This window comes from Camelus dromedarius, chromosome 34 (genome assembly GCF_036321535.1).
Source record: "Camelus dromedarius isolate mCamDro1 chromosome 34, mCamDro1.pat, whole genome shotgun sequence".
Taxonomy (NCBI): domain Eukaryota; kingdom Metazoa; phylum Chordata; class Mammalia; order Artiodactyla; family Camelidae; genus Camelus; species Camelus dromedarius.
Genome location: NC_087469.1, coordinates 5,443,836 through 5,471,726, shown reverse-complemented (window position 1 = coordinate 5,471,726; position 27,891 = coordinate 5,443,836). Strand labels below are relative to the sequence as shown.

The following is a 27,891-nucleotide window of genomic DNA, read 5'->3' as shown; positions in this document are numbered from 1 at the left end:
CCACCACCGAGACTGCCCTTCTGGATCTGCTGTCGTCATTTGGAAGAGGAAGTTATGGGCTCTGTCTGGGACCCCCAGCCTGTCGCTGCGGCAAGGTCACTGCCCCCTGCTGCCTCCTGTGGCTGTGCTGTGTGCCCCTCCTCTGAGTGAGGTGCCAGCCGCCCAGGCAGGGTTAGATGCCCAGACCCACAGCACTGCCCCGTTGGGTCTGCACCCCGACCCCAGAGAATGAAAGAAAACACAGGAAGGAGCTGGAGGAAGGCAGGCTGAACCGGCCAAGAGGGATGAGCCCGGAGGCAGCCCGCCCTCCTCCGCTCTGCCCAGAATCCTGCGTGTCTGTCCTCCTCCTCACTTCGTACAGGCAGCCTGATGCCCTGGAGACCCCAAGAGTGTCGTTTTCTGGAAGACATCCGTTTGCCTAAGGGTGCTCAGGACTCTGAGGAAGCTTGGGTATGGTCTGGACCTCAGCTTCCCTCTTTTTAAGGCTGTGAGGGGATCCTAGGGGGCCCTGGTGAAGGCCAGTCTGAGACCTAACAGCCGGGTGAACTGAGGCCCTGGACATACTCTTGAAGGATCTGTGTTTGCAGTGAGATAGAGGCACCTGTCCGTCCCACAGACCTCACTCCCTCCAGCAATAGACCCATGCTCGACCCAGACTCAACTCCTGGTATAAGGAAAAGAGTCTGGTTCTGGAGGCAGATACGCCTGTGTTCAGAAGTCACTGCACTTGGGTGAACTTGGACAAGTGACTCACCCTCTCTGTGCCTGTTCCTTCATCTTTAACATGGAAACAGTATCTAATCTCACAGGGCGGCTGTGTGGGGTCAGTGAAATGCATGTGCACAGCGCTTCACATCGGAGCTCAGTAGCCGCTACATTTGTCACTAAAGTGGGCATCCGTCCCTCACCTGTCCCTGCCAGTTGAGCCACGTCCTCTGTGAGAGGGAGGAGACAGCTCATTAGACCAAGGATGGGTCCCGGGGCTCCAGCTGGCCTGGACAGGGTGCAGGAGTGACGGGGACAGGGAGGGTCTGTCAGACCCAGCTCACAAGAAAGGAAGCCAGCATTTAGAATAAAGGAACAGGATTGAAAAGCTAGCTTGAAGCCTGGTTTACAGCCATGACTTTTTAGGGAGGGAGAGTGGGTAGTGGGGACTAAAACACAGATTAGACTTTTTAAGAAAGTTTATTATAGAAAATTTTAAACATATATACAATTAAGAAGAATAGTACAATGAATGTCATTTATCCATCTCTCAGCTTTAACCATCATCAGTGGGTTTTGCTTCATTTGTACCATCTCCCATGTTATTTTCAGATAAACCCCAGACATCATATAATTTCAACTGTAAATATTTCAGGATGTATCTCTAAAAGATAAGGACTCTAAAATAATTAACTGGAATGACAACGCCACACCAAAAAATTGTTATCAATGATTCCTTAATATCATCCAAAAATGTACTCTTTAAATGTTCAATTGTCTCATGAATGTCAAGGATCATCAAAAGTTGATCTCTCTCTCTTTTTTTTTAAGAATATTTTTTGAAGAGCGACTTATTATTTAGTTTTTTTGAAGGGAGGGGGAGGTAATTAGGTTTATTTATTTTTTTATTTTTAGAGACGGTATTGGGGATTGAACCCAGGACCTTGTGCATGCTAAGCATGCACTCTACCACTTGAGCTATACCCTCCCACAAAAGTTAATGAATAAATTAACATTTGGATAAATGTTGGATGGATAAATGACACTCATTGTACTCTTGAATCAAGGATTCAAAATAAGGTCCATGCGTTGCCATTGGCTGATAGGCTTTTAATTTTCTTTATTATTAAGGCTCTCTCCCTACCCGCATCTTTTTCTTTTGTTTCCTTGCAATTTATTTTTGGAAGAAACCAGGTCGTTTGTTCTGGTACATTTTCCACAAGCTGGGTTTTGCTGATTGCATTCCTGTGGTGACGTTTTACCTGCAATTCGTCTTTGAGATACGTGGGTGTCATAAAGTTAAAGCTTGCTTGCCATTGTCCCCCCTGTTTCGGAAGGGGCTTTATCCTGGTGGAAAAGAAGTGTTCCCAGTGTCCCCAGTGCCAGCTGCTGGAGCTGAATGGTGGGGGGACAATGAAAGAGGGGCTTCTCGAGGGCTCCCGGCAGTGTGACGGCTGCCGGTGGTTATGGGGACAGGACCCTTTCTCTGTTGTTATGAACAGGGACGCCTTTTCATAAAGCAGAGCAATTTTCTGCCAAATAGTGAGGATTGTTTTTCCTCCTTCTAGAGCAATAGGTTCAGGATTTGTCTCCCTCTTGACTTTCAAGAGCATGTTTTCTCAATTCTTTCCTGAAATTAAAGTAAAGGTCAAGGAGGCTGGTCTGAGATCCAGCCCTCCCTCCCCTCCGGCTCCTGCTGGCGAGTCTGGCAGCTACGTGGGCCTGCCTCCTGGACTCCTGTGACCCTGTCCCCAGGGCAAACCAAGCTCAGCTTCCCAGTCCTCTTCTTCCTGGGGGGACATCGAGGAGGGAGAGAGAGAGAGAGCAAAGAAAACAGGAAGCAGTGCCGGCCGGTGGACTCTGTGCTGAGTTTAGGTTTCCTAAGTGATTTCTGGAGGCTTCCTTCTCCCCTCTGGGTTCCCTTCCCCGGGGAGGGGGCCCTGAGCCCCACGCCCTCCACCCTGCCGCCCACCTGCCAATTTTCTGCTCCACACATGAGCTGCCCCACTGATCTCCCCTTTCCATGCACAGGGCTGAGCGGCGAGGATTTTTAATCAAAAGACACACTGCAGGCAGAGAATGGTACCGCCACCACCCCACCTAGCAGTGCAGGAGCCGCTCCCCCCCGCCCCCTCCCCACACTGAGTCACTCCAGCTAACAGTTAATTAATTTGTGACACTTTGACAGTTAGTGAGGAGACATTTTTACGGAGCCATCCAAATCCACAGGGATGGGGCTGTCAGGCAGATGCCCCTTCCTGCAGGCACCCCTCACTCTCCTGGAGACCTGGGAGGCCTGGACGGGGCCGAGAGGCCCTGAAGTCCTCTCTAAGCCCTCCACGTACCCAGGGGCATGTGGCCAGACCCGAGACCACTGGCCACTTTGGGAAGAAGCAGAAACACGTGGGGGCGTCCGGGGCGACAGCATCAGAGGTGAGGTCCAGTCATGCTCAGCTCTGATCTCCAGCTCCCAGACAGACTCCCCGTCTGGAGCCCCTTTCCACAGCCGGGTGAGGAACTGTGTGTGCTCCAGCCTCTCCTTGGGACACCTCACCCGCTGCAGCTGCTCAGATGGGCTGGGTCTCGGCTGTACTCAGAGCAACCCCGTGAGGGCCTTCGAGCCGCTGGTCCCGCTGAGTGAGGAGCTGGCTCCGGGCCACCGCCGTGGCTGGCTGTGACTTCACGCCCTCAGGGGTGCTAGTGGAGAAGCTGTGAAACCCTGGGGCCCCAGGCTTTCCTGTAGCCCAGAAGCCATCCCCATCAACTCTGTGCTTCCCTTTTCTACAGAATTCAGGTTATCTCCCCATCCACTTCCCTCACACGGGGCATTCTCTTTTTCTTTCAACGCCTTTTAACCTTGTGTGCCCAGGGATGGGCCCCCACCAGCTGGGCATCCAAGCCCAGCTACCTCGTGACTGGGACCCAGAGGGCCAGGGAGAGATCTCAGAGGAGGCTACTGGTACCCCTCGACAAGGATCCAGGGGAGAAACAACAACCAGGGTAGAAAAAGACCCAGGGAACTGACTCCTTCTCACTTGCATGAGACACTAGCTCCCACGGACGCCTCTCAGGTCTTTATTAAGCACCCACCGTTGCCAGGCGCCCTGCTGGGAGGTGAGAAGACCATGACGAGACAAGACATGTGTGATCCGTGCACTGCTGTAGCTCACAGTTTGGCAAGAGGAGCAGACACTAAACAAATAATGAGACAAATACCAACTTAATTACACCGGCGATGAGTGCCACCAAGGAGCCCATGTGCTGGGAGAGCTTTCAGCAAGAGGACAGCTCTGAGCCAGAGCATCAGGAAGGCGCCCGTGGAGCAGGGCCGTCCTGCAGTGTGAGAAGGAGGAGGTCAGCCAGGACAGGGTCCTGAGCCCCCGGGGGAAGGGCTGGGCCTGGGTGGGCGCTGGGGCCCTGGAACCCCAGGGGAGGGAGCAGGTGGTGTCTCTGCTGGTCGGTTTGTGACTCTGGTGACAGGAAGCTGAGTGAGCATCCCAGGGAAGCTTCTGTTTGCTGCGAGGCGGGAGGCAATGCCTGGCCAGCTTTAACTCCAGGGAGCAGTGGGACAGGCTCTGAGCTGCAGACCAGCTAACCAGCCTCAGCTTGGACCACTGAAGGCCCTGGCTCCGGCTGGGTGGGCCCGGACACAGCCAGACTTGGGAGAGAACGGGAACAATTCACCCAAGCTGTCCCACACCGTCTAAGGAAACCAGCGCGGCTCTCCCCACGGAGAACCTGCCTGAGTCCTGCTGCCGAGCTGCTTGGAAGCCCACACTTTGCTCCCTCACTGCCCCTGTGGAACTCCAGGTTGGACCAGGGAGGCTTGCCAGGCCTGGAGGGGCACCAGGGGGTGGTGTCAGTGTGTGGCCTCCCTTCCCCCTAGGCCACTGCAGGCAGGTTTCCCCACTAGCCCAGCTCTCCCAGAGCCATCCAGACCCGTCCCGTCCCCCTGCAGCAGCCCTGAGGCCCTGGGAGGAGGGGCATGCAGCCATCAGGAGACTCCCACTCCTGAACTCGTGGAGATGAGGAATTTGTGGGAGCTGGACCTTGCCAGAGCCCCAGAGGGGAGAGAGCCCCTCCTCCACAACTGGGAAAAAGTAAACGGGATTTCTTCCAACTGCTGCTGCCTGAGCCGGACCCACAGCCTCACCACCCAGCTCCCCTGTGCGTCTGGGCCTGGGGTGCCGGGAAAGATGTACGTGGGGAGAAGAGGGGGAGCCCTGGAAGTGACAGTATCCATCACCCCTCCCTCACAACTCAGTCTCCCCTGTTCTCCTTCCCAACTTTCCTCTCCCCCACCTCCTGCCCCACCTCCTCCCCAGAACCCCAGGCCTGGCAGCCTTTCCACTCCTTGGCCTCTCCAAGTGGGAGGTGACTGTTCCCATCCACCCTCCACACCAGCCTTCCTGAGGTCTGGGCGGGAAGGCTCTAGGCTGCCAGGCTAGGGCTCTGGGCGCCCCTGCGGAGGCTGCCCTCCTGAGTTCAGTAAATGAGGCCTCATTCGGTGACTCTTCTCCTTTTTCTTTTCTTCTTCTAGAAGGAAAGAAGAGGGGCCTTCTCCCCACCTTCTCCCCTCCCACCCTTCCTTCCCAGAGCTGCCAGAGGAGCTGTTGAAGGGCCCACCCCCAAGCCACAGTCCGGACCTTCATCTGAGGTGCTGAGTGTGACCTGGGTCAGGAGGGTCCTGGGGAGGGCCCGTGCCACTCCCTCTGATTCCCACCCAACTCCAGCCCTCCCAGAGAGCTGCTTTTGAGATGCAAATGCGAAGTTCCTCCCTCCTCCCTTCTTTTTCATTGAAATGCTTCAAGTCTCAGAAAAGAGGGGAAAATGACGTGTTTAAGACAGCAGTGTCTCACCCGCCATCGAGCCCGATAAGGGATTGTTAAATTTTAATTAGACAATTTGATTCCTTCAAATGCCAGATTCTCAGGGGAGGCAGCACCAGGGAAACAGTTTGCTTGAGTTTATGCTGCGCCAAGCGTTCCTCACCCCCCTACCTCCGGGCCTGCGCCCCAGAGTTTCGCTGGTAGAGGGAATCAAAATCAGAGAATGGCAACCTCTCCTCCCTCCTTCCCGCCCGGCCAGCTCTTCTCCAGGGTTCCAGGCGCTCCAACAGATTGACCCTTTGGGCCCCAGCCCACCAGGCTAGGGACCAGGGGTGACCACAGCCTCTGAGTTCTTCCTAAAGGAAAACATCAATTTGGGGTGTCAACCCCTAACTGTGTAGCTTTAGAGGAGTGTTTCTTCTTCCAACATACTTTTGATAAGCTGTTTCTGTTTACAGCCTGGGGAGGGACTGGGAGAGCAGCCCTCCTCCCAGCTCTAACCCCCAACCCCCTGTGCAGCGGGATGGTCTGAGCAGGGTTGTTACGGAAACGACAGCCAGCCAAGAAACAGGCACCACTTGGAGGGTTGGAGTACTCAGATGTATTACGCCGGTGGGCTCAGAGCTCCGCAGAAGCTCTGAGCACCTCCAAGATGTGCGCATGAGGTTTTATAGGGTAAAGTACAAGCTTGCGGTATTCGGCCAATAGGCATGGAAAAGCTTTAGCAGCATCTTTATCACAAAAGTGGAGGCAGGGAGGCAGCAAACCAACCTTCCAAAGCCAGATATGTATCTTTGAAAATCCAGCTGGCTAGCAAAAGAAAAAAAATGAACAGCAAACCAACACTAATTAACTTAGATTTACAAGTTAGTCCAGCAGAGCTCAGATCAGTATTCCGATACCTAGATTTGTGAGTTATATTGTTAGCCCAGCCCAGCCTCTCCTTCACATTCCTAGACTTGTGAGTTATCCTGTTAGACAAGCCTGGCTTTTCCTTCACAGAGTGGTCTGCTGGCCGGGACAGCCTGGGAGCGGGGCGGGGGCAGCTCAGCCGCAGGTGTCTGTCTGTGCTCACACAGCACTGTTCAGCTTGCAAGCTAGCTCATTTTCAAATTGGGGCACACACAGAAAATGGTAGCATTTGTAAAGCAGCTAGGGTAAATGGCCGAGGTGCTGGGGGCTGGACACATCTGGCTCCCGGCTTGATCCATCCCAGACATTTCATGGGGAAGCTCTGCTGCATGGGCTCTGAAGAGAGCTGGTGTCCCAGCAGGCTGGCATTAGGCAGGCCGTTAGGGAGAACTTGATGGGGAACTGGTGACCCTGGAAGGGGCAATGAGTACCGGAAACACACGAGGACCAGGCGATCTCTGGCACTTCGACGGCTTGAGGCTTGCAGGCCACCCATACAAATGGGAGTTTCCCCTGCTCCTGGCTCCCTCCAGGGTACCAAGAGCCCAAGTGGCCCCAGAGCACACCTGGACCCTCACCGCCGGCGAGGCTGGGGTGGGAGCAGCGCATGCTCCATCTTGCTGCCCTGGGAAGGTGAGGATGGTGCTTTGCAGGAGAGGCAGCCATCCGTGAGTGAGGCCTGGTGCCTGCAGTTCTCTCTGTTAGCTTGGGCTGCCTTAATAAAATACCCTGGGTGACTTAAACAACAGAAATGTATTTTCTCACAGTTCTGGGAGCTGAATGTCTGAGATCAGGGTGCTGGGCTAGCCAGGTTCTGGTGAGAGCTCCCTTCCTGGCTTGCAGATGGCAGCCTCCTCCGCGCGTGCTCACCTGGCAGGGAGAGAGAGATCAAGCCCTCTGGTGCCTCTCCTTATAAGGGCAGTCATTCAATCGGGAAGACTCTACCGTCATGACCTTCTCTAGACCAAAGGCCCTGTTTCCTAACAGCGTCACATTTAGGGCTAGGACTTCGTACAAAGTCCATAGCAGGAGGCTCAGACCATCCATCGCCTCCCAGGAGACAGGACCAAGGAGCTCAGCTCCTAGGAACTAAGAAATGGCAGTGACCGTGCATGTATTTGGAGCTTTTGCTCACATGGCAGGGGATACCCGGGAGGAAGATGGAGGTGGCATGTGGAGGCTGGTGAGCAAATCAATCATATTTTCATGACCCCCAAATCAAAATGCTTGTTTTAACAAAAGAAAAAATTTTAATAATATGCAGTCTTATTTATCTGAAGTCTTATAAATGTAAGAATAATTTGCCTTGGGTTATACCTTTAGCCAATCTCTTTTTTTAAGAAGAGCAGGACATTTGGATCATCCTGGCAAATCCAGGGTGTCAGGTGTTGTGTGATCTTGGCGCTTCCCACCTACACGAGCCCCAGAGTGGGCGCTGCTCTCACCTGCCTTCTCCGGACCCAGGACCAGACCAGACTCACCTGGAGCTCTCCCCTCCCCCAACAGGCACAGGCTCTGACATGGATGGAGAAACTTGAGGTGCAGGCAAGGGCAGAGATCTGACGGGTCCTCTGGGTGTCCCTGGAGTGAGGAAGACTGCAGCCAGGCCTCTCCTTTGTGCTAGCTTCTCCCATGATGCCCCTTGGAGCCCTGGGCAGAAGGAACAGAGGAAGAGATGGGGCTGGAGCTGGAGCAAGGGGAGCCTGGGGACCAGCAGTGTTCTCAGGCCTCCTGAGAAAATGCCAGCAGAGAAATGCCAGAAGGTCACTATATTTCATTCATTCTCAGATGCACATCCTCTCCAACATTTTAATGGCTCTGAAACCAGAATGCATTTTACAATTGACCCCATCTTAAAGCCTAAAGCTTTTGTATTGGGGTTTGATGGCATCTTGTTTCTTTCCTAGTGGTACCTGAGACATCGGTACACCTTACATTTAATTCTGTCTTAGAGCCTAGGAAACATGGCGATTGGTATATAGTCTCTGGCTGTAGCAGGTGGGCTGGGAGAGCATGTTCTTCCAGGCCACTTGCCACCTCATCCTGAGGGTCACTCAGATTTATCCAGCAACCACGACCCACGAATACACTGCCTTTTCTTTCCTTCACTCCTTCTCAAGGAGTCGATTGCTGCATCTTGGAATCCTACTCTCATCTAGACCCTCACTTTCCAAGGACAAGCCATAGGAGGAGTCCAGCTGGACCTCTGACCCTGACGGGCTGGCTGCATTTGAACAGGGCCTGTCACTTCATCTCTCGGAGCCTGAGGCTTGTCTGATTGCTTGTTTCTTTGAATGATGTTACTTTTTTTTTTTTTTTTTTTCAAAGATTTGGCTTTTCCTGAGGGTTTACCTGTGCCGGCCACACATACATCTTCTTACCTAAATCCTCACGACAATAATTGCTCTCCCTATTTTGCAGATGGGAAAACTGAGGCTCAAGAAAGCCAAATAATCTGGCCAAGACCCCTGGCCTAGGAAGGCGAGAGGTGGGATTTAGCTCAGGTGTTTTGGTCTTCAGCCCCTATGTGACACTGGTACCTCTCATGCCAGAGTACTCCATCTGGGGAGAAGGGAGGATTTGCTGACAGCCGAATCCCCACTCCTCTTGATGTTGTGTGAGAGCTAGCCAGGCAGCCCCTGCTGGTGGGTGACGTCAGCCCCACTTAGGAAGGATGCTGAGGACGCAGGAAGGACTGGGCTCACTCTGGGTGCTGGTTAGTAGGGTCTTATAGGCATTTAGGCATGTTCTATGTTTCTCCATTTTTTCAACAATGAAATTATATTACATTTGTATCAACAAAAAGCAACAAGAACAATTGAGAAAAAATGCTCCATTAGAAAATGCAATGCCTGAGGTGTTTCCAGCCTCTGGTGAGACTTGCTCACCAGGGTAACCGCCACCGGAGAGGAATGAGTGCTCACCGCCGACCCCTCCCTGAGGGGCAATGCTCACATTTGCCATTGAAATTGTACCCATAATGCAAGTTTCAGCTGTTCTTCCTGCTCCAGGAAGCGCTCCATGAACACTCCAGCCGTGCCCGTGCACATGTGCTGTCTGGTGTCTGAACATCACTTTACTGGGCACTGTGGGGTGCCACCCGGACACCCTGTGGGTCTAAAGGGCTCCTTCCCCAACCACAGGGAGTGCTGGCAACTGACCATTCCAGCCGGTCCAGCTTCTGGGCGATTGCCCCCTGCTGAGGAGAGATGCCTCTTTCAAGGTCACATCTTTTCCCTGGGACAGGACACAACCTATGGCGTTATGAAGGGGAGGAAAGGCTCTACCCTGTTGCCCTAATTCAGGCAGCTGCGCAAGGCTTACTGAGGGGGTCACCGAGGCTTTTGCTTGACTGTGAAGCAGCCCGGTTTCTCCGCTGCCCCATCCTGCCTCCTTCACTTCCCTGCAAGTCTTGATCCCAAGAGTACCCCCAACACATCTGTGTGCTGACATCCTCCTCACAGTCTGCTTTCTGAGGACCCAGCAGCACCCACGATATTCCTGGGCTGCACCTCTCCTTTGTCACGTATTAACCTAATGGTCTACGTTAATAGTTACGTTTCAAGTGCGGAGGGTTTTTCTTCCCAGTTGGACTCACAGAGCCTCTGATGCAGTTCCACAAACAGCTTTTAAACACTTCCTGCCTGCAAATCACAGCGTTAGGAGTCGGAGGAGAAGAACAAGACAGTATGCTCTTTTGTTTATTTCACAAAGAAGATGAAGTGTGAGCCAGGCACGGTGTAACCCTCGAGATGCTCACACCCCATTTAACACAAATGGGGAATGCTCCAGAACAACGCCCTGAAGCAGTGCCTCCCAAGGAAGGAGGCAGATGGTCCAGCCGAGGGGACTTGGGATGGATTCCAGGGCAGGAAGACTCTGAGCAAGTCTCGCTTTGAGGGATTTGTAGGGACTGGCCAGGAGAAGCGAGGGAGAGGAGGCTTTCCAGACACTTTTCTGATTTGTAAAGTGGGAATAAGAATGACAAGCCTTAGAGGTTGTTTTGAGGATAAATGAGACAGTATATTAAAAAAAGAAAAAAAATTGGCAACCTATCAAATCCTTTACAAGTAGATGAAGTTACCACCGTAGGATCGTGCTGGAGAATCAGAAGTGTGGTTCGGCATGGAGAATGAGTGGGGTGGGGGAGACGGGACTGAGAGTCCCCATCAGATGCCACTGGCCTTACCCAGAGAGGGACTAAGGAATGGGAGGAGAGGGAGAGAGGAGCAGTCAGGATTCCCAGGGGAAAGGAGCATGTCTCCAGGTCCCTGGCAGTGTTTGGCATGATGCTGCATGCCCGGCGAGCTCCATAGATGCTGACTGAGTAAATGGATGGTGGGAGCAGCCCCTGTGGCCCGATCGATGCCTGCATGCAGGTCTCCCGCTGTGGGCTTCGAATGGATGAGGCACCAGTGGGCTTTGCAGAGGGCAGCTCCATATGACACAGTGCTTCACTACTTTGGAACTGGAAGACTTGCTTCAGGGGTGGTAGTCACCCCGTGTGGAGTGGAACTGGGCATTTTGCTTCCCCAAAGGGTCTCCAGAATGGTGCTGCTGGCTCGGACATCTTCCAACTTCCCCTGCTGAGAGCTGGTGGAGCAGGTGTGTCAGAGGGATGAGGGCGTAGAGGTGGGGCAGACCCTTCTCCAGGGCTCCTCTCTGACCTGTGGCGGCTGGGGTGCCCTCCTCCCTGGTTTGGACAGTGTATCAGTTTGAAATGGAATGGCATAAACTGCTGGATTTCAAATCCGTTTGGGTAGCAAAACCCCTGGAAGTCACGGCGCTTTGTGTGGAGTGCCTTGAAATGCTGAGCATTTAGTTTCATTGTGTAAATTAGGAACGCTTTTGTTAGCAGGAAAGCCCACTATATTACATGTACATTATATTTCAATCACCACCAGAACACAGGCTGTCAAACTCATCGGTGCCCGCTGCCTCTCAAGTCTGCTTCTGAGCACCCCCCCCACCGCTTCCTTTTCTTAGTGAGCAGAATTACCAAGCCTCCTGGACCCCAGAGCAGAAATCTGGAGTTGGCTTCGTCTCCTCTCCCTGCTTCCCCCAACCCCAACTCTCACGCCACGTCTATCCAGGGACCAGATTCCATGAAACTGACTTCCAAGTTAGCTTCTGATTCTGAACATGTCTCTCCATGCTCATTCCCCAAATTCATTCAGGTGACCACCATCTCTTACCTGAATTACAGCCACAGCCTCACTCCCCTCTAACATCCCCTCTGCACTGCACAGCCAGCGACGTTTCCAAAACCGCAATCCAATGGAGTCATCCCTCTGCATCCAGCCATTCGGGGGGCTCCAAGCTTATAAGACCCCCATCTGGCCCCAGAATGGCCCTCCAGTTTAATTACCTCCCGCTTCATCATCACGCCCTATTTTTAGCCAAATAGACATATCTGCTTTTGGAGCTGTGTTGTGTTCTCTCTGGCTGGGACGTCTCCCTGCACTCAGTTGCCTGGCTGACTCTGCTTTCTTCATCTCAGATGATGCCTCTTTCAGGAAGTCTTCCCCCCTGAGATGAGACGCCCATTCCTCACGGCTCTCAGTGCACCAGTGCAGAACCTCGTCAGCTCTCATGTGGGTTCCTGCAGCCTCTGAGCTGGTGTCCGGTCTGCCACCCCACTTAGCCCCGCCCTTTTCCATTCTCTACCCAGCAGTGAGAATCTTCTCTCTGAAAGGCAGATCTGATCATGTGCCTCCCACTGCCCTAGGGGCACGTCTACACTAGCATGGCTTATAAGACCTACAATCTCACCTGTTGCAACCTCCCCAGTTCAGTTCATGCCAAGCCCACCATCCTCCATCTGTTCTAAACCTCTTGCTAACCTTCCAGCATGGCACCCACTCTCTGGTTCTGCCATTTGCATAACTGCTTCCTAATGTCCAGACCCTTCCCCTGGCTCCCAACTCTTTACCTAATTCCTGCACATCCTTCGGGTGTCTGTTGAACCTCACTTCCTCGGGAAATTCTTTGAATCCTTAAAGTAGGCTGTGCCTCTCTCCCCATTCTGTTTCCTAGTGCCTCCCACTTGTCGGTTTAATTGCTTGGTTAATTAGCTATTATTTATTTTAGAATGCGAGCTGGAGAACCATGCGTATCTTGTTCCTGCCTCTGTTCCCAGCACCACACAGAACAATGTTCAGTAAATACTTATCGAATCCGGAGTGAACGAATGCATATTTCCATTCTTAACGCTAGAAGCTGGAACTCCTTGTGAACTTGTCTTAAGTGTGTGGGACATGGGATGTGCTTAATAAGTGTTTGTTGAGTAAACGAATGAATGAAAGATCAACTCTTTTCACGGTGATTGATTTTACTCTACTTTAAAAAATTATACCCTCTCATTTGTGTTACCATCTGCAGATTTGCTAGCAGATTTGTGGCAGCAGGCCTCAAGGTTGTAAGAAAAGTTTTGGATGCAAACGTCAAAATCCTGAGGCTGGAGAATTCTCTCTTTTAACCTCCAGTGGCGGCATGCTTTGGGAGTTCCTCCCGCTCATCCCTGTGTCTGTCACTCCCGAACAGAGCCTGGCCATCCCGTGGCCCCGCCGCCCCAATGGATCCACTGAACCTGTCCTGGTACGATGACGTTCGGGGGGGCTGGAACTGGAGCCGGCCCTTCAACGGGTCCGAGGGGAAGGCCGACAGGCCCCAGTACAACTACTACGCCATGCTGCTCACCCTCCTCATCTTCGTCATCGTCTTCGGCAACGTGCTGGTGTGCATGGCCGTGTCCCGCGAGAAGGCACTGCAGACCACCACCAACTACCTGATCGTCAGCCTGGCTGTGGCTGACCTCCTGGTGGCCACGCTCGTCATGCCCTGGGTGGTCTACCTGGAGGTAGGTCTGGGCCCCGCCTGGCTCGGGCTCCTTCCCCAGAGTCCAGGCTCCTCGCCGGTTCCTCCCAAGAGTGTGCCTTTTCAGGTGGTCTCTTCCTCCACCCTGGGCTGAGTCTTATAAAGTGGGCAGATTGTCTCATTAACAATCCCAAATGCCACTTGGAGAGTGCTTGCCAAGTACCAGGCCTCATGTTTGCCTTTACAATTAGTGCCGCCCCCCTCCGCCCAGAGTCCTCACAGCATCTTAGAGAGGATAAGCCAGATGGTCAGAGAAGTTAGGCGGCAGGTCCAAGCTGGAGCTCTGGTCCCGGAGTCGGTTCAGTAGGTCACGTTGGGGACGGGAATCACTGACGAGGGTCCCAGAGGATGTGACAGGCTCGTGCTCCCAGGTGGGAAACCTTCATCCTCTCTCCTCGCTTCATACTGGGGGCTGCTGCCCTGCATTCTCCTCCCCTCCCTTCCCCCCGTGTGTCCTAGCCTGCATCTAGGACCTCCAGGTAGAAGGGCACTGCACCCCTTTCCTCAGGAAGGACCACGTAGTGGCCCACGGCTCGGCCAGGAACGCAGCCCAGCTCTGCGCCCTGAATAGTGGGTAGGCAGCCCCCGCTACGGGCCAGGCACTTCACAGACACAGACTTAGCAAAAACGCATGCTGATCCTGAGTGGATAGCATCCTTCTCACTTGAAGGAAGAGGAAACAGAAGCTTTGAGAAGTTGCCTGTCTTCACCTAGATCACACAGCAAACGGAGAAACTGCTGACAGAGAAGTCCCAAAGGGGCACCCACCTCCAGAGGACACTTTTCAGAGCTGGCAGGCAGATGAGGGAGGGTCTGGGGAATTTGGGTGGCACAGGCTGCATCCTGCTTTTTCTCTGCCTAGGGTTCTGGGGCGGAGTCTGGGTGCTTGGGAAGCTGACCAGGTGTTCAGGAAAGATCCAACGCCAAGGTCACTAAGGTCTCTGAGCTGTTCCCTTCCCGCTCCTGACGAGAGGGGAATTGACCTGTATCACGGAGGCAAGCCCCATCCTGGGAGGGAAGGGCTTCCACCTTCCAAAATACTCATGAAGCCTTTGTAGGTTTAAGCAAAGGAGAAGAAGCCGAGGTGGGGAGGGGGCTGGCCTCCCTGTCCCTCCATGACTGCATGTTTATGCAGACCCCTCGACTCTGTCCATCCCATGTCCTGGCTGAGGGATGCTCTCTGAGGAGCCCCATCCTGATTCCCCTGCTCCCTTGCAAAGGAGGTTCCCACCCCTCAGACCATCAGGGAAAATTGATGGGTGGCTGGCCGGCCAGGCAAATAGCCTCTCTGTGCCTCATTTCCTTGTCCATAAAATGAAGATAATAACAGTATCTATGTCATAGCACTGCTTGAGAATCACGTGAGTTAATATATGAAAATTGCTTAGAATGGCACTGGGCACATAGCACCACGCAAAACTAGCCATGACAACGGTAATGAAGGTGAAGATGAGGATAGATGTCCACCCCTCCCACACTGAAGGACCGTCCCGGTGCCCAGGCAAAGAGGCACCCTCCTCCAGAGTGAGGCATCCTCTGCCCAGGGTTCTGAGCACAGGTTCTGGGCTCCCAGACCCACCACCCCTACCCAGACACTCTAAGGTAGGGCCCAATCTGTGCATTAGGGCTCCCAGGCACCTGGAAGTCCTTCACACAGGTGTTTTAAACACGCCTCTTCACCATTATTTTAAAGGTGAAGCTCATTGTTTCCAGGGACGGTGAAGCATGGTGTCTCAGAGAGCGGTGCTCAAACTCCCATTAAAACAACAGCTGGACAGGGGGCCCGCTTACACGACACGGTCTCAGCTACTTATTGTCTCTGGGGAATGTTCCAAGTGGAGTCTCGCCCTATCCCGGCATCCTGTTAAAACACCCTCGCAAACACATACTGTACTCTCTCCAAGAGATGCTCTTCTTGTCCAGAATTTTCCATCCTGTTCCATCTCCAGGGGTGTCAAACACCTCTGTTAGCCTGCCGTGTTGACATCTGACTAGGTGGCCCTGGATGGGCATTATTTATTCTGCGCTGTATATGGAAAGCACGCTGGTTTGCGAGTGAGAGGGCCGGGTTCAATTCCTGACTCCACCACTTTCCATCTGGAGCAGCTCCTCAGAGGGAGAGCCAGGGCCCACGGGTCTGCACGTGCCGTTTCAGCCTCACAGCCCGTGGAGGGGAGGGTTTGCTGCGTGCACTTTCCAGACGAGCAGATGTGATTGAGGAAGTGAGCAGGCTAAGATTTTGCATTTTTTATTCACTCTGTCAACATGGATGAACTGGTCAGTGTCCTGCCCCACCCTTGGGGCTGAGGGCAAAGGCCCTGGCAGGGCCATTACAGTGCAGCCTCATGGAGATGACCACGGAGCAGCCCCCGCAGGAGGTGTGGGAGCATCACGGGGTGAGGAGGCGCACGACCCAGTCTGGAGGTGTTAGGGAAGCCTGGCAGGAAGAAGTGGTGCTTTCAGAAGAATTACCCAGGAGAGGGGGCAAGGCACTTGCACTCCTGGCAGAGAAAAGAAGTGTGCAAAGCCTCTGAGCAGGGAGGGGTGGGGGATGGGAGTAGCTGGCCGGAGGCGTCAAGGAGCAGTGGCCTCAGAGGTTTGCTGTCACATTCTACAGAAATGCGTGTGAAGCGTTTGGAACAGTGCCTGACACGTAGCTAGTGCTTCATGTGTGCTAGTGAGTGTCAGGATTTAGCTGAGCCAGCTCGAGGCGGGTCCTGGAGGTCTTGGCCTCAAGTGAGCAAGAGTGTTGATGAAGGTGTCCAAAGGTGTGGACGAAACAGCCCTGCGGTGGGACTAGGAAACCTGGGGGCCGGTCCTCCCTCTGCTGCTAAATCACCAGGTGGTCTCGGGCAAGTCTTTTGCCCCCCACCGACCCCTAGTTAGTCTGTCTTTGCCACGACCATCTCTCCGTTCCCGCTTTACATTTACCTGGTACTTTTTACATAATCATCTCGTCTTTTTGACGAGCTAGACAGCCCCTTCCAAGGCAGCTCAGGAGAGAGCATAGGACGTGCTGCCCAAAGAGCTTGCTGGGAACTCCAGCCCTGCTGCACACGAGCTGGGTGTATGCTCTGAGTTTCATTCCCTCATCCCAGAGTGGACATAAGCAACCCCTTCCTTCACAAGCTCTAAGAACACTAAACGAGGTAAAGTATGAGCTCACAGTAGATGCTTTAGAATCAGTGGCCACCAACACACTATCCTGAGCCCTTGATTCAACCGCCCCCTAACTGTGTTTTAGAACAACTGTTCCTAGGACCTCGGAGGAAGCTCCCCCTTCTTCTGTGCTGCAGGAAGTCTTCTGGGGACAGGGATTGAGAGCTCCCTAAAGACAGGGACTATGTCAGGAGTGTTCACCACTGTACCTGAGAGTCTAGGACAGAGCTGGACACAAAGTAAGTTTCTCGATAGGTGTCTGAAGGAAAGAAGGAAAGCAGGGGAGAGGGAAGGGAGCAGGGAGGATGGGGAAGACAGCCCTGATATCTCAGACCTAGATCCCCAGGGTGATGAAAGCCGCTCAGAAATACTCGTCCCAGGAGGTCATCAAGGTGGAGCACAGACCAGGTGGTCCTGAGACCCTCCCCATGGCCCCCTGAAGGTAGACTCTGTTGATGCCAGGGGAGCCAGCCCCTTCCATCCCCTCCACTGCCATGCCCCGTCCTGCCCTGCCCCCGACATCCAGTTCCTGCCCATCTGGCCAGAGCTTGGACACCCTTGCCCCATGTAAGCCTCAGAGAGGGCAGCATCACACGATAGGCGCCCTGTCTGCTGGGAAAAGCCGCTGTTTCCTCCATGCAGAGCTCATCACTGCACTTAAATGCCACCAATTGTTTTTATGTCTGAGAACAGCGAAGGGGGCAGTGCTGACAATGAACATTATCATTAGGCTGGCCACCATGCTGTGCCCCGCAGAGTGGGTACCGGGCTGCTCTGGTCACCGGGAGGGGCTGTCCTGCTCCTCTTTTCTCTGATATATTGTCACCCAAGTTGTATCTCCCTGTCCTGACTCTGTCCTCGGGGTGGAGCCTGGTCTAAACTCCCACAGTTGCTGGGGCCAGCCCGCTGTGCAAATACGCGAGCCTGTGTGCGTAGCAGGAGGTGTGGGGGTGTGGGTGTGCACGGGGGGGATGAGTGTGTGTGTTTGTGGGGAGAGGGGTGCAAAACGCCCTTGCGGGGAGCCAGACTCCTCGTCTTCCATCGAACCTGGGGTGCACCGTCGCACACCTCCCCCAGCGCGTTCTTTTCTTCCTGAAGCTCTAGCCGAGGTTTTCCTTATTTCGTTCTCCAGGTGTCACAAGGAGCAGAAATGTCTTCCCTGTTTCCTCGTCACTGTCATCACCATTGCTCTTTTGTTTTTTTTTTTTAATATTTTATTTTGTTTGTAGGTTTTTGGGGGTTTTTTTTTGGTTTTGGGATTTTTTGGGGGGGAGGAGGTAATTAGGTTTATTTATTTAGTTATTTTAATGGAGGTACTGGGGATTGATCCCAGAGCCTTGTGCATGCTAAGCATGTGCTCTAACCACTGGGCTTACCCTCCCCCCTCACCATTGTTCTTAATAGATACTTTACTCGCAGACTCTGTGCCACACCCCACGCTGGGCACTGAAGGAGTGGCCTGACTCCCCCAGAAACCTGGGCTAGGGTGGGGTCAGACACTGAGCTAAAAGGCAGTGAGCGAGTCACCACACTTTTCTGAGGCTCAGTTTCCTCATTGGTAGCATGGGGATCGTAAGGTGTCCACACAAAGGTTTTAAGGATGAGAGTTCAAAGCTGAGACACTTGTAAAGGTGGGTCATCTCTCTTCTAGCACACTTCTTGGCACAAAGTGGCCTCATGTGGAGGAGAGACGGCTAGGGCAAAGGCTTCAGACACCCGTGGGCACAACTCCCCATTGCTGCCCGCCTCCCCCAGCCGGAGATCCACAAGTCCCCCACCGAGCCCATGGCCCGACCTGCCCCAGGGGACTGAGCCACTGCGCCACGCTCAAGCTAATCTCCCCTCTGCTGCCCACCCTTTATGTTGCTTCGTCCCCAGGTGGTGGGTGAGTGGAAATTCAGCAGGATTCACTGTGACATCTTTGTCACTCTGGATGTCATGATGTGCACAGCAAGCATCCTGAACCTGTGTGCCATCAGCATCGACAGGTGAGCCCAGCCAGGATGGGAGAGGTGACCCAGACCATTCACCTCTGGGGCTGCCCCACCTCTCCTTCAGGGTCAGGCTCGGTCTACAATGCCATATGGCGGGTTGTGTGCCTGTGAGCCCACGTGTTTGTGTGTGTAAGGGTGCGCATGCACACATGTGTGTGGGAGCGTGTGTGTCTGGCTGGGAGAGGTCAGACCCCCTAAAGGAGGCTGTCTTGCAGACAGTGATGCTGCCAAGAGTACCCAAACAGTGACTAGCAAGGAAGAGAAAGCACTCAATGTAACCGAGCCCTATCTCTGTCACTGCTTACTTACGTGACCCTGGGCAGATTGTGGAAGTTCTCAGAACGCTAGTCTCATTGTCTAGAAACCCAGGGTGATGGCCCCTGGCCACGTGCGGCCCTAGAGTCTGGTTGTGCGTTTCATGTCCAGCACAGGGCACACGGCCAAGGGGGCCCAGGCCGTGCTCGCCTTGCTGAGCTGTATCCTCGGAGCCTGTTACTGATTCGCACACACAGGTTACGTGGGCTCCCAGAGGCTCTGGCTCCCCTCGCAGGGTTCTTGGAAGATGGAATGAGCTAACATCTGAGAAGTGCTGGATGGAGGGATGTGGGGTGCCATGCACAATGACCGCTACTGAATGAGACCTAACCCTTGCTCTGAGGGGCCTGGCTACCAATCCACCAACAAACACTTTTACCCTCCATGGGGCCAGCAGACATGCAGTGGGTACAGTTTCAAAGGTGCCAAGACCCAGGCCGTGGCTCCTCAAAAAGCCTGAAGTCCAAGTAGGGCAACTGGAGTAATAGGTCTGGTCCAGGATTAAATGGTAGATGGTCAGTCGTTGAGCACTTGACTGGACATCACCAACTGTCCTCACTGTCTGAGTCGGGGACCAGAGAGAGGGTTGATTCAGAGTAGACAGGAGGTGGATTGACTGTCTGCCCCCCCATAGTGGGGTGTTTCTGGTGTGTGCACGTTGTTTGGTAAGTGGTCCCTCAGCCCGCATCCCAGACTCAGGGTCCCTGCACCCCCCGCCTGCGCAGGTACACAGCTGTGGCCATGCCCATGCTCTACAACACACGCTATAGCTCCAAGCGCAGAGTCACTGTCATGATCACCATCGTCTGGGTCCTGTCCTTCACCATCTCCTGCCCACTGCTCTTTGGCCTCAACAACACAGGTGAGTCCAGCCTCTGTCTGTCCGGGGCCCAGCCGGCCCCGCCCCCGCCCCGTGCAGGACCCTGAGGGAGCCGAACCCTGGCACAGACACGGGTGGTGGCCCGTTAGCCACCCAGGACTGAGGCCAGGCTGGGCTTCCTGGGCCAAGCCCAACTCCTTGCACCTGGTAGAGTCAGACAGGAACAATGGCCCAGGCCGTGATGGAGTTGTGTGAGGAGTGGGGATAGTGATTCAGGAGGGTACCTGGACGTTTTCAACTTTGTTTATTAAATGGAAGCAGACCAGGAAGCCTTGTAAACCACATGCGTGTGCATGTCTGTGTGTGTGCACCCACGAGAGGAGGCCGCTGGGCCTCCATCACCCCTGACAATGGTGTTTGTGTAATGAAGCTACAGCCCCAGGGCTGGGCAAACCCAGGCCAGGCCAGGCCAGATCTACCTGGAGCAGGAAAGGTAGAAACAAACAGAAGGCTAGCTGATCGCGGCTGGTCCTGTGCGAAGCAGTCAGGAGCATCTCAGACAGAGGAGGCCCAGAGTGGGGGGTGGAGCTTGTCCTCATCTGGGAGGTGAGATGATACTGGGGACCATTACCAGATAGGATGCAAGGAAGCCTTGAAAGCATGTGGTTCAAAATCTAAGTGTTACGGGAATTCCAAGAGGCAGGAATAGGGCTAACCGAGCTAGGATTATCTGGGAAGAGCCTGGGAGAGAGGACAAACACCTGCTAGAAGTGAAAGGGAAATTGGAAACACAGTGGATCACAGGTGAGTTCAGCAAACAGGACCAAGTCATCTTGTCCCTCAAGTTAAAAGGTGTCGGACCTCCACGCAATACACAAGAAAGGCTCAAGTGATGGTTTACTCTTTTTAAATAATTTTCTTCCATCATTTTTCTCTGGAAACCGTGGCTCCATGTGTTTACTCCTAGATGACAAAACTCGTGATGAGGTTATGAGGTGATAGTAAGGGAAACCCTTGGAAGCAGTCACCACAGCTTAGCTTTTTGCTCATGCTTGTTTCTAACACTTTGATTTACGCTGTGAATTTATTACATCTAATATTTCCAGGCTGCCTTAGGCGTCTAGTCATGTTTTCTGTAATGCTGCTTCTTGGCCGGGAAGGCACTGAGGCCCCCGGGGGCCTGCTGACCTCCCACCCCCGGGGCTCTCCTCCCCCCAGACCAGAACGAGTGCATCATCGCCAACCCCGCCTTCGTGGTCTACTCCTCCATCGTCTCCTTCTACGTGCCCTTCATCGTCACCCTGCTGGTCTACATCAAAATCTACATCGTCCTCCGCAGGCGGCGGAAGCGGGTCAACACCAAGCGCAGCAGCCGGGCGTTCAGGGCCAACCTGAAGGCCCCGCTCAAGGTCCCGAGATCCTTCTCCCCCCACGTCCCTGCCTAACCATGACCCGGGGGCTCTCTGTGCTTGGTGGGGGCCTGGGACACTGCAGCCACCGGGGTCCAGGCGGGAGGAGCTCTGAGGAGCTGAGCGCAGGCAGATTTCGAAGGCTTGGACCTCAATGGGCGACGTGAACCTCCAGGAGTGGGAGGTTGGGAAGGGGGTGGAGACCACCTGGGAGGAGAGCTTTGTCTGAACGCAGCAGCTCTTGGTGCCTTCGTGGCTCTTCTCTGCCTCTTTCCTTCCTCCTCCTTTCCTCCCTCTGGCCCTTCTGTCTCCCTTTCCATCCCTCTGACGCCTCCATCCCATCTCCTTTATTTCCCACCCTCTCCCCTCCTCTCTGTGCGTACCTCCTTCTTCCTCACCTGCTCCTGCCCACTTCCCTCCTCTGCCCCCCTTTCATCTCCATGCTGACGTCTTGTGACTTCTCCCCTCCGCTCAGCCCTGCCTAAGGAAGATGGTAGGTGGGCAGGGAAGGAACAAGAGCTTGGGGCTTAGAGACAACAAGTTCCAATCCTGGCACCACCACTTTTTTTCTCTGTGTGACCTTGGGCAAGTTGCTTAACTTCTCTGAGCCTCAGTTTCCTCATCTGCTAAATGTGAATCATAATACCGATCTCACAGGGTGGTCTTGAGGATTCAGTGGGAGAGGAATGGAGTGTGCCTAGAAGGGTGCCAGGTCCCCAGCAGGTGCCACATAAAAGTTATGGCCCTTTTGTTCCCTGTCCTGCTCACCCCTTCCCATCACAGTACCAACCTTCACCGTCACCTCAATTGCCCCTCAGGCCCCAGCCTCCTAATCTCTGCCCTTCTCTGAGCTCCAGTGCCCAGTCAGACTACCCTACATTGGATTTCTGTCCCCCTTGCCCCGTCTCCCTGTTATGACCCATGTGCTGGCTCACTCCACAGGGCAACTGCACTCACCCTGAGGACATGAGACTCTGCACCGTTATCATGAAGTCTAATGGCAGTTTCCCAGTGAACAGGCGGAGAGTGGTAAGTGTTCAGGTCAGGGACTCCAGGGCCCTGTCTTTCTGCCTCTTGGGAAACCCACCTGCGGTGATTCTCAGAGACCTCACCAGCTGGTCAAAGGGATAAGCCCCTCCCGGGATCCCCTACTTTGCCTCAGCTGAGGCCAGACTCACCATGCACACACATAAGCAGGCATAGAGCAAGACTGTTCATTCCTGCAAGGCACAGAGAGGCACCCCTAGTGCAAGGAAAGGTCTGGGAGAAAGGACTCGGCCATAACCACATAAGCAAAACCATAATAATGGCGATGCCCATTAATCACAAACCTACCATCTTCCTGTTAGCTCATCAAATCCTCACAGCGACCCTGAGAGGTAAGTCTTATTGCTCCTACCCGTCTTCATTCCGCAGAAGAGGAAACAGAGGCTCAGAGAGGTTGGGTAACTCACCCAGGGCTAAACAGTTAGTGAGAGTTAATATTTGAGCCCAGACCTCAGTGACTCTGAAACCCATGCCCGTGTTCTTCCCACTGGCATACGCTGCCTTACAGACAGGCAGGTTCTGGGGCGGGAGGGAGGCCGGGTGCTGGGGGAGGAGGGAGCGGAACAGCTGGGGTGGGGGTGCTCACAGTAAAGTGCAACCTGTAAGCGGAGCCCAGAAATGCAGAATCACAGCAGACCCCAAGTTTGCCCAGTAATAGTAGCACCAGGGTCCAAGCAGCAGGTGTCCCATCCCCTGACCGGGCGGAGGATGGGCCCAGGAACGCACAGAGGGCGGCACACCGAGTCCAGGTCAGGCGTCGTCAGGAAGCAGGAGCCCTGCTAGTCACCTGCACACTCGCTGTTCACCAGCAAAAGCAGGACTCCACGGAACCATGTGAGGCGGATGCCAAAACGGGGACTCAGGATCGGGGCACCTCCACACACAGTGAGGCTGCATTTCAGAAGCTCAAGCTCGAGACCCCCAAGGCCTGGAGCAAGGGAGCATGAGGAATGATCTGGGAGCCCAGGAGGACGTGGGCTCCTCCAGATCAGCCCAGCAGGGGTGGGTGAGGGGCTCAGGGGTTCGCCCTTCCACACCCGCTTCAGTCTACCGGGAGAAACAGCGCACCTGTGCTGTGCTGGTGCAGGAGCCTCAGTCAGCCTGGCAGCCCCTGTTTCAGCCTGGCAAGGAGAACGGGGGTGCCCTCCATGCAGGAACCTGAGTTCCTGGAGGCAGGAATGGAACATCGATCAGTAACTTATTCACAGCCACCAGCTTGGCACCTGGCACTCAGTAGGTGTTGTTCAGTTAATAAAATAGAAGTACCTGGGTATGAAGCCACCACAGGATGGTCGTGGGGTCATCGAGGCTGCCTGAGGATTGCTCTGCAAAGAGGACCGGGTGACCCGGCAAGCTGGGATGGTCGTAGGTCCTAGGTACCCACATAGCTCCTACTTCCCAGTGATCGTCCTCCTTTCCTCTCTGGCAGAGTGACCCGGTGGTGTCTGCAGGCATCTCCAGACAGGCATAGGGAAGGGCTGGGTGGGCCTGGGTGGGCCTGGGTGGGGCCAGGTGAAGCCAGGTAGGTCAGGTGAGGTTGGGGGGGGGGTTGATGGCCAAGAACTTGCCTGGCTTTACCCAGAGCTCTCTGCCTCATGCAGGAGGCTGCCCGCCGAGCCCAGGAACTGGAGATGGAGATGCTTTCCAGCACCAGCCCACCCGAGAGGACCCGGTACAGCCCCATCCCGCCCAGCCACCACCAGCTGACCCTTCCTGACCCATCCCACCATGGCCTCCACAGCACTCCTGACAGCCCCGCCAAACCAGAGAAGAACGGGCATGCCAAAGACCACCCCAAGATTGCCAGGATCTTTGAGATCCAGTCCATGCCCAATGGCAAAACCCGGACCTCCCTCAAGACCATGAGCCGCAGGAAGCTCTCCCAGCAGAAGGAGAAGAAAGCCACTCAGATGCTCGCCATTGTTCTTGGTGAGTCAGCCCTGGCCGCCGGCCACAGCTGGGCTTTGCCCAACCCTGGCTGAGGAGAGGACCCATCACTGGAGGTCCCACTGCCTGCCATCCCCTCAAACCATGGCTGGTGGGTCGCAGGACTGGTACTTTTCAGGCACAGGCTAAGCCCATGGACCTACCTGCTTAGGTAGATTCTATAATTATGCTCATTTCACAGATGGGGAAACAGTTTTGGAACTTGACCAAGGAGGACGCATGATTTAAACTCGGGCAGTTTGACTCCAGAATCTGAACTTGATCAGTCTCCCATCATGACCCCCAGAACCTCATGACCCTGGGCAAGTGACTTTGCTCTCTTGTCTCCCCATCAGTAGAGTAGGTTACCTCATAGGGTTCTGGTCATCAAAATGATACACAGTGTGAAAGCATTTTACAAACTGTAAGCAGTACATGCAAGTGTTGTCATTGCGATTTCTGTCAATTTTGACATTTCTGAGAAATCGGGAAATTCACTTGACTTGATCAAGACCCAGTGGGGCCAGAGGGTGTTCCTGTGAACAAGGAAAGGGGCTGTGAGGGGGGGCCCATCTAAATGGGGGTGAGTGAGGCGAGGCTCTCAAATAAAAGTCTCTTAGAAAACAGATCATAAAGGCGAAAAGTCAAGGGCTGGACTGATACGGGTGATGAGGACAGGAGGGACTGTAGCACCCAAGGTAGCTGTGACGCCCGTCCACACTCACCATCCCTGTGACCTCCCGACAGTCCTGTGATATGAAAAGTTCAGGTGTTACTATTCTGGTTTTACAAATGAGGACTTGCGGTCTTAGCAGGTTAGAGGACTAACCCGAGATCACGTGCAGAGGGTGGCAGAGTGGGGCTGGAGCCAGGCCCTCTGCTCCCGTCCTTGGCAGGTGGGGGGGGGTCTCTGCTCTGTAGCCCTGCCCTTCCCAGCACCGCTCGGTCCCTGGGGACTCCCGTGTGCCTGTGCGACATTCTGTGCACACAGTGTCTCCACACCGAGGGTCCCGCTGAGCAGGCGGGCCCGGGTTTGACAGGCAGAGCGATGGGCAGGAGGTCGGAGTTGTGACAGCAGGTGTCCCCAGGCAGGGATTAGCAAAGGTGTCACCGACGGGGCTGGGGAAGTTGGGGAAAGGCGCAGCAGAAGCCTGGCCATCTGGGGACTTTGACAGACTAGAGTTTGGATCTCAGCTTTGCCACTGAGTGGAGTGGCCTTGTGGACATCACAGAGCCATTTCCTGGTACCTCATGCCAGGAGGACTAAGCGGGGTGGATGTCGAGCTCCCTTCTGGCCCAGATTGCGCGTTCCCCACTCCCAACTTCTGCGGAAGGTGTTTTCCAAGCTGGCCAGAAAGGAGAGAAGGTATTTCCATTTCTACCGGCTGACCTGCGTCAGGATGTAAATTTTTTGGATTTGTTTTCAAGCCCATTATTCTTCCCTAGGAGATGGGCATTGTTACACGCGCTTGACAGAGGAGGAGAATGAGGGAGGTGAGGTGACTGGCAAAGGAGTATCAGAGGCAGGTCCTTCCAAGACCCCAGGTCCCCCTGCGGCGCTCTTGTTGCCTTGGTAACGGGGCGGGGCCTGCGGCACACACCTCCAGCCCCGCCCCTCCCCAACCCCAGAGGCCAGCCTGACCGCCGTCCTCTCCCCCAGGCGTCTTCATCATCTGCTGGCTGCCCTTCTTCATCACCCACATCCTGAACATACACTGTGACTGCAGCATCCCGCCCGTCCTGTACAGCGCCTTCACGTGGCTGGGCTACGTCAACAGCGCCGTGAACCCCATCATCTATACGACCTTCAACATCGAATTCCGCAAGGCCTTCCTGAAGATCCTACACTGCTGACCCTGCTTCCCACCTCCCTGCCCAGTGGCCCCGCCTCGGTCCCTGGGAGCCGTGGGCAGGGCGGCCCAGGACGGCCTCGGCCTCCTCTTCGCCTTCAGGCCCTGCAGTGTTAGCTTGGCTCCACGCCCCTCACTGCCCGCACACCCTCGCTCCGCCAGGGCAGTGCTAGAGAGCCAGGTACCGTGCCAGCCCTCGGGCCGGACCCCTGGCTCAGGGGCAGCTCACAGAGCCCCTGTTCACTTGCAGGCTCTCTCTGCTTGGCACCAAAGACCCAGCCACCTTCTCTGAACTTCCTCCGGGGCTCTGGGGTTGCCAGGCCGGTGTCAGGGCTCAGAGGCTGTGCCTGCGACAGGGAAGGAGATGGACAATTCACACCCCTCCGAGGCCCACACCAGGGACGCCAGAGCTCTTGCCAAGGCCCCAGGCTACTTCAGTCCTGGGAGACCCATGTAAATACCAGGTCTGGATGGACCTCAGAGAAGCCCAAGCCAAAAATCTTCACCCCTCTCCTGCCCGACAGGAGCCCTTCCTTCCATCCACAGCAGCGGGTCCTGACCCTACTCCAGCTCCCCACGAGGTCTGCACACCCCTGCGGGGGCGGACCCCTGATCTTCAAGGGCCCCCGAGGGTCTGTGGGGAGAGGACCCCCACCCCAAGCCCACTCTGCTGCCCCCTGCTGGACGCAGGTACATCCCTCCTGGGGGCAGATGTTGGGCCAGCCGGGGTGGCAGCGAAGGCCGCCTCCAGATTTGCCGGGGGCCTGTGTTGGGGGTCCCTGAGGTCCGTCGGGGGGCTGCCCCTGCCTCACTCTGCCACAAACCACCTTCCTCTTCTCTTCCTTTTGCCCCTTCACTCTCCCGTTCCCTTTCCCTTCCACCGCCTCCGCCTTAGAGGAGCCCATTGGCTAAGCGGCTGCTGAGTACTGTTGGGTCTGGCTTGGCCCTGCCCTGCCTGAGGGTGGAGGGGAAGCTGCAGCTTGGGGGAGTCCCCGGGCCCCAAACTCTGTAACATCACTACACATGCTCCAGAATAATAAAACTTTGACAAGAGTCACATCCAGGGCCCCTCAGGCAGAGGGGACAGTGTCACCTCCAACCTCCACCTCAGGTGTGGCCGAAGCTCGGTGACTGTGCTGGGATCAGAGCTAGGGTGGCCTCCTGCAGGCCGTTCAGAGGGGGCGGCCCCGACCCCTGTCAGACAGGATTTGGGGGGACAGGAGAGGGGAAGCTGCTCCAGGAGGGCCAAGGACAGGATGTGTGTGCCTGCGTGTTTCTCCCTTCGTCCCACCTCTCCTCCCAAGTGGATCTGAGTGCGCTCAGCCCTGCTGGGTGGCCCGGACCTTCACCTGTCAGCGAACGTTTCAAGTGGGAATCCTGTCATATACCCAGGGCTCCCCCAGTCACCAGAGCAGCAGGGTCCTACCAGGGGGACGCCACGTTGTCCCCACTTCCCACCTCCTCCTCTCTAGGTCCTGGCCCCTGTGAAGGCCTCATCCTTAGCCCTGCTCTCCCACCGGGACAGAGAAGGAAAAGGTGGCCTTCGAGGTGTGGCTGAGCCTGTCTGCGCTCAGCCCTGGCCCTGTCTCGCATCAGGAACCCCTTATTCTGGGGCAGGCGGGGAGGCCGGGAGGCCCTGAGTGATGTGACCCGGTGGTCCTCCCTCCTCTTGACCTCCAGACCAGCCACAGCTCCAAGCCTTCCAGAGCTACAACTCGGCACCGTTTCAACAACAGAAATTTGGCTTTTTAAAGATGAAATATAAATCAACCCGTGAAGGAGGAATATTCTCACCGCCTTGGGAATAACAGCAGTGATAACAAACAAGGTGCTGGCGCCCACGGGCTCAGGCTTTAGGGAGCTGTCAGGGCATAATTTGCATGCTAAATACAATATTTTTAGCACCAAAGTTTGGAGCACTTAACTTGCCCTGAACACTTAATTATGGACTTTGATCTCCCTGAGCCTGAATGTAGCGCTAAGCCCTAGGAGAGGCTCCTGTCCCCAGAACACCTGGTTCCAGGAGGTGTGCAAAACAGGCTCCTAGTC

General features: G+C 54.8%; 1 protein-coding gene across 2 annotated transcripts in view; it reads left to right on the top strand.

Moving 5' to 3' along the window:
• The window catches only part of DRD2 (dopamine receptor D2), a 60,232-nt gene extending 33,271 nt beyond the window's left edge, over positions 1 to 26,961 (top strand). The window contains exons 2-8 of one of the 2 annotated variants that reach the window (XM_010983293.3): positions 12,990 to 13,305; positions 18,360 to 18,469; positions 19,516 to 19,652; positions 20,829 to 21,019; positions 21,962 to 22,048; positions 23,668 to 23,995; positions 25,653 to 26,961. In XM_010983293.3, the coding sequence (XP_010981595.2) occupies positions 13,021 to 13,305; positions 18,360 to 18,469; positions 19,516 to 19,652; positions 20,829 to 21,019; positions 21,962 to 22,048; positions 23,668 to 23,995; positions 25,653 to 25,846 (1,332 nt within the window). In that variant the 5' untranslated portion in view covers positions 12,990 to 13,020 and the 3' untranslated portion in view covers positions 25,847 to 26,961. The remainder of the gene's footprint in view (positions 1 to 12,989; positions 13,306 to 18,359; positions 18,470 to 19,515; positions 19,653 to 20,828; positions 21,020 to 21,961; positions 22,049 to 23,667; positions 23,996 to 25,652) is intronic. The other variant, XM_031443702.2, reaches the window with a different exon arrangement.
• The last annotated feature ends 930 nt before the right edge of the window (positions 26,962 to 27,891 follow it).